General features: G+C 60.8%; 1 protein-coding gene across 6 annotated transcripts in view; it reads left to right on the top strand.

The window, feature by feature from the left end:
• The first annotated feature begins 986 nt into the window (after nucleotides 1-986).
• The window catches only part of si:dkey-24l11.2 (uncharacterized protein LOC100034462 homolog), a 240,859-nt gene continuing 235,980 nt past the window's right edge, over nucleotides 987-5,865 (top strand). For 5 of the 6 annotated variants that reach the window (XM_041178394.1, XM_041178396.1, XM_041178395.1 and 2 more), the window contains exon 1: nucleotides 1,065-1,099. In XM_041178394.1, the coding sequence (XP_041034328.1) occupies nucleotides 1,076-1,099 (24 nt within the window). In that variant the 5' untranslated portion in view covers nucleotides 1,065-1,075. Of the gene's footprint in view, nucleotides 1,100-5,865 lie in introns of all 6 variants that reach the window. The other variant, XM_041178397.1, reaches the window with a different exon arrangement.

Genomic DNA, 5,865 nt, shown 5'->3' with positions numbered 1-5,865 from the left:
AAAGATGTCATAGACAAAAGGACAAAGAGGTGCTGACAGTGGTGATATTATCTAAAGAATGTGCTAATGATGACATTAAGGGTAGAAAGCAGGACGAGCAAGGTACAGATAGCCCTAGTGGGGGTGGGGTGGGGGGAAGGGATCGAAATAGGCTAAAAGGTAGAGATAAAACAATAGATCAAAATAAGTTTAAAAATAGGTGGGAAAAGAAAAATATATTTTTTAAAAATGATCAATTATTGGAAAAAAGGGTTGGGGATGGAGGAAAGAGTTCATGATCAGAAGTTGTTGAACTTGATGTTAAGTCCGGAAGGCTGTAAAGTGCCTCGTCGGAAGATGAGGTGCTGTTCCTCCAGTTTGTGTTGAGCTTCACTGGAACAATGCAGCAGGCCAAGGTTGGACATGTGGGCACGATAGCAGGGCGGTGTTGAAATGGCAAGCGACAGGGAGGTCTGGGTAATGCTTGCGGACAGACCAAAGGTGTTCCGCAAAGCGGTCACCCAGTCTGCATTTGGTACAGGAAACTGCATGGAAAAGGGGAAACAAGAAGAGATAATGTTGGGCAAGTACACAGTATGGAAGCCACATCACCTCCAGATGATGATGTTTGGATGCTGAGATTCAGCAATCTTATAGTTTCATGATGAGCATTAATGATCCTAGTTTATTAATTCCAGATTAATTTAATCCATTTTTTCGCAGCTGACATGGTGGGATTTGAACTCAGGAACCCAAATCATTGTTCCAGCCTCTGAGTCCAGGAACAGAAGCATTGGACTACTAGCCCCTCAGTTTACACAGGCGCAGTTGCCGCCCTTGAGAGCTGCGCAGGCGTAGTTGCCGACAGTGGATCCAGTTACTCCGCAGGCGCAGTAGCCGCCAGTGAAAGTGGCGCAGGCGCAATAGCCGCCAGTGACAGCAGCGCAGGCGCAGACGCCGCCAGGGAGAGTGGCGCAGGCGCAGATACCGCCAGTGAGAGTGGCGCATGCGCAGTTGCAGTTGCCGCCGGGATCCGGGGGAAGGGTTTGTGGTGAGAGCTGGTCCGTTGGTTTGTGGTTCCGGTTCTGGCAGGTAAATGGCGGCTGCAAATTGGGTCTCGGTACGGAAACATTGCGGATCATTTCAATCCGGACCGCCGGAGGGGGGAGTCCGGACGGTGAATTCAGATTAAACAAAACGGGCGGGGGCGTCGGGTCGGATTGAGGCTAAAACCCAGGGGGAGAGGGGGGAGGAGGAGGGGGAGGGGGATCTGGCACTGACAACCCCACCCCCCCCCCCCCCCCCCCCCCCGGAATCTCGCTGCAGCCTCTTGGGGGCTGGGGGGAGCCACTGGGAGATGGTGGAAACTTTCAGCAGAATTTGTGGAAGGAGTGAATTCTCCCCCCCCCCCCCATGTCAACCCCCCCATGTCATCCACCCCCCCCATGTCAACCCCCCCATGTCATCCACTCCCCCATGTCAACCCCCGCCCATGTCAACACCTCCCCATGTCATCCACCCCCCATGTCAACACCCGCCCATGTCAACCCCCCCCATGTCATCCACCCCCCCCATGTCAACCCCCCCATGTCATCCACTCCCCCATGTCAACCCCCGCCCATGTCAACACCTCCCCATGTCATCCACCCCCCATGTCAACACCCGCCCATGTCAACCCCCCCCATGTCATCCACCCCCCCCATGTCAACACCCGCCCATGTCAACCCCCCCCATGTCATCCACCCCCCCCATGTCAACCCCCCCATGTCATCCACTCCCCCATGTCAACCCCCGCCCATGTCAACCCCCCCCATGTCATCCACCCCCATGTCAACCCCCGCCCATGTCAACACCTCCCCATGTCATCAACCCCCCATGTCAACACCCGCCCATGTCAACCCCCCCCATGTCATCCACCCCCATGTCAACCCCCCCCATGTCAACCCCTCCCCCATGTCAACCCCCCCCATGTCAACCCCCCATGTCATCCACCCCCTCATGTCAACCCCCCCCATGTCATCCCCCCCATGTCATCCACCCCCCCATGTCATCCACACCCCATGTCAACAGCCCCCATGTCAACCCCCCCATGTCAACCCCCCCATGTCAACCCCCCCATGTCAACATCCCCCATGTCAACCCCCCATGTCAACCCCCCCATGTCATCCACCCCCCCATGTCAACCCCCCCATGTCAACCCCCCCATGTCAACCACCCCCATGTCAACCCCCCCCATGTCAACCCCCCATGTCATCCACCCCTCATGTCAACCCCCCCATGTCATCCCCCCCATGTCATCCACACCCCATGTCAACACCCCCCCATGTCAACCGCCCCCATGTCAACCCCCCCATGTCATCCACCCCCCCATGTCAACCCCCCCATGTCAACCCCCCCCATATCAACCCCCCCCATGTCAACCTCCCCCCATGTCAACCCCCCCATGTCATCCACCCCCCCATGTCAACCCCCCCCATGTCAACCCCCCCATGTCATCCACCCCCCCATGTCAACCCCCCATGTCAACCCCCCCATGTCAACCCCCCCATGTCATCCACCCCCCCATGTCAACCCCCCCATGTCAACCACCCCACCCCATGTCAACCACCCCATGTCATCCACTCCCCCATGTCAACCCCCGCCCATGTCAACACCTCCCCATGTCATCCACCCCCCATGTCAACACCCGCCCATGTCAACCCCCCCATGTCATCCACCCCCCCCATGTCAACCCCCCCATGTCATCCACTCCCCCATGTCAACCCCCGCCCATGTCAACACCTCCCCATGTCATCCACCCCCCATGTCAACACCCGCCCATGTCAACCCCCCCCATGTCATCCACCCCCATGTCAACCCCCCATGTCATCCACCCCCTCATGTCAACCCCCCCCCATGTCATCCCCCCCATGTCATCCACCCCCCCATGTCATCCACACCCCATGTCAACAGCCCCCATGTCAACCCCCCCATGTCAACCCCCCAATGTCAACCCCCCCCATGTCAACATCCCCCATGTCAACATCCCCCATGTCAACCCCCCCATGTCATCCACCCCCCCATGTCAACCTCCCCATGTCAACCCCCCCCATGTCAACCCCCCCCCCATGTCAACCCCCCCCCCATGTCAACCCCCCCCATGTCAACCCCCCATGTCATCCACCCCTCATGTCAACCCCCCCATGTCATCCCCCCCATGTCATCCACACCCCATGTCAACACCCCCCATGTCAACCGCCCCCATGTCAACCCCCCCATGTCATCCACCCCCCCATGTCAACCCCCCCATGTCAACCCCCCCCATATCAACCCCCCCCCCATGTCAACCTCCCCCCATGTCAACCCCCCCATGTCATCCACCCCCCCATGTCAACCCCCCCCATGTCAACCCCCCCATGTCATCCACCCCCCCATGTCAACCCCCCCATGTCAACCCCCCCATGTCATCCACCCCCCCATGTCAACCCCCCCATGTCAACCACCCCACCCCATGTCAACCACCCCCTCCATGTCATCCACCCCCCGTGTCAACCCGCCCCCATGTCAACCCCCCCATGTCAACCCCCCCATGTCAATCCCCCCCATGTCAATCACCCCCCATGTCAATCACCCCCCATGTCAATCTCCCCCCATGTCAATCACCCCCCCCATGTCAACCACCCCTGCATGTCAACCACCCCGCCATGTCAAATCCCCATGTCAACCACCCCCCATGTCAAACCGCCATGTCAACCACCCCCCCATGTCAACCCTCCCACCCCATGTCAACCCCCCCATGTCAACCACCACACCCCCATTGTCAACCAACCCCCCCATGTCAAGCACCCCTCCATGTCAAGCACCCCCCCATGTCAACCACCCCCCCATGTCAAACCCCCATGTCAACCCCCCCCCATGTCAACCACCCCACCCCCATTGTCAACCACCCCACCCCTCATGTCAACCACCCCCCTCATGTCAACCACCCCCCTCATGTCAACTCCCCCCCACCATGTCAACCCCCCCATGTCAACCCCCCCCATGTCAACCACCCCCCATGTCAACACCCCATGTCAACCACACACCCCCATGTCAATCATCCCCCCCATGTCAATCACCCCCCATGTCAACCCCCCCATGTCAACCACACACCCCCATGTCAATCATCCCCTCCATGTCAATCACTCCCCATGTCAATCACTCCCCATGTCAACCACTCCCCATGTCAACCACCCCTCCATGTCAACCGCCCCACCCCATGTCAACCACGCCCCCCATGTCAACCACCCCGCCATGTCAACCCTGCCCCCCATGTCAACCACCCCCCCATGTCATCCACTCCCGCGATGTCAACCCTTCCCCCCATGTCATCCACCCCCGCCATGTCAACCCTGCCCCATGTTAACCTTCCCCCCACCAATGTCAACCCAACACCCCCCATGTCAACCCTCCCCCCCAATGTCAACCCCCCCCAAGTCAACCCTCCCCCCCCATGTCAACCCTCCCCCCCCATGTCAACGGCCCCCATGTCAGTCACCCCTCCCATGTCAACCCTGCCCCATATCAACCACCCCCCCCATGTCAACAACCCCCCGAAGTTAACCCCCGCCTCCATTTCAACACCCTAATGTCACCCCCACCTTCCTTGTCCATCCCCTCTCTCCCCCGTCGTCCTCTCTCTCTCCGACGTCGTCCCCTCTTTCCAACGTCGTCCCCTCACTCCCTCGTCGTCCCCCTCCCTCGTCATCCCCCTCCATCCCCCGTCGTCCACCTCCCTCGCTCCCTCGCTCTCTCGTCATTCCCCCTCCCTCCCTCGTCGTCCCCCTCCCTCCCACCCTCGTCATCCCCCTCCCTCCCACCCTCGTCGTCCCCCTCGCTCCCACCCTCGTCGACCCCCTCCCTCACTCGTCTCCCTCCCTCCCTCGTCCTCCTCCCTCCCTCGTCCTCCTCCCTCCCTCCCTCGTCCTCCTCCCGCCCTCGTCCTCCTCCCTCCCTCCCTCCCTCTCTCCCTCGTTGTCCCCCTACCTCCCTCCATCGTCGCCCTCCCTCCCTCCCAGCCTCATTGTCACTCCCTCATTGTCATCCTCCTTCCATCCCTTGTCTTCCCCACTCCCTCGTCTTCCCGCCCCTCGTCTTCCCCCCCGTCTTCAACCCCTCCCTCCATCGTCTTGCCCCCTCCCTCCATCGTCTTGCCCCCTCCCTCCATCGTCTTGCCCCCTCCCTCCATCGTCTTGCGCCCTCCCTCCATCGTCTTGCGCCCTCCATTGTCTTGCCCCCTCCCTCCATCGTCTTCCCCCCTCCCTCCATCGTCTTCCCCCCTCCCTCCATCGTCTTCCCCCTCCCTCGTCTTCCCCCCACTTGTCTTCCCCCTCTCGTCTTCCCCCTCTCGTCTTCCCCCTCTCGTCTTCCCCCTCTCGTCTTCCCCCTCTCGTCTTCCCCCCTCGTCTTCCCCCCTCCCTCGTCATCCGCCCTCGTCTTTCACCCCTTGTCTTGCCCCCTCCCTCCATCGTCTTGCCCCCTCCCTCCATCGTCTTCACCCCCCCTCCCTTGTCTTCACCCTCCTCCCTTGTCTTCACCCTCCTCCCTTGTCTTCACTCCCCCTCCGTCGTCTTCACTCCCCCTCCGTCGTCTTCACTCCCCCTCCGTCGTCTTCACCCCCCCCCTCTGTTGTCTTCACCCCCTCCCTCGTCTTCTCCCCGCCGGCCCTCGTCTTCCTTCCCTCGTCCTGCGCCCTCCCTCCATCGTCTTGCTCCCTCCCTCCATCGTCTTGCGCCCTCCCTCCATCGTCATGCGCCCTCCCTCCATCGTCATGCGCCCTCCCTCCATCGTCAGGCGCCCTCCCTCCATCTTGCCCCCTCCCTCCATCTTCTTGCCCCCTCCCTCCATCGTCTTGCCCCCTCCCTCCAT

The sequence above is a fragment of the Carcharodon carcharias genome, chromosome 32, assembly GCF_017639515.1.
Source record: "Carcharodon carcharias isolate sCarCar2 chromosome 32, sCarCar2.pri, whole genome shotgun sequence".
Classification (NCBI taxonomy): domain Eukaryota; kingdom Metazoa; phylum Chordata; class Chondrichthyes; order Lamniformes; family Lamnidae; genus Carcharodon; species Carcharodon carcharias.
The sequence above is the reverse complement of the archived record's forward strand: the minus strand, read 5'-3'. Positions and strand labels throughout refer to the sequence as shown.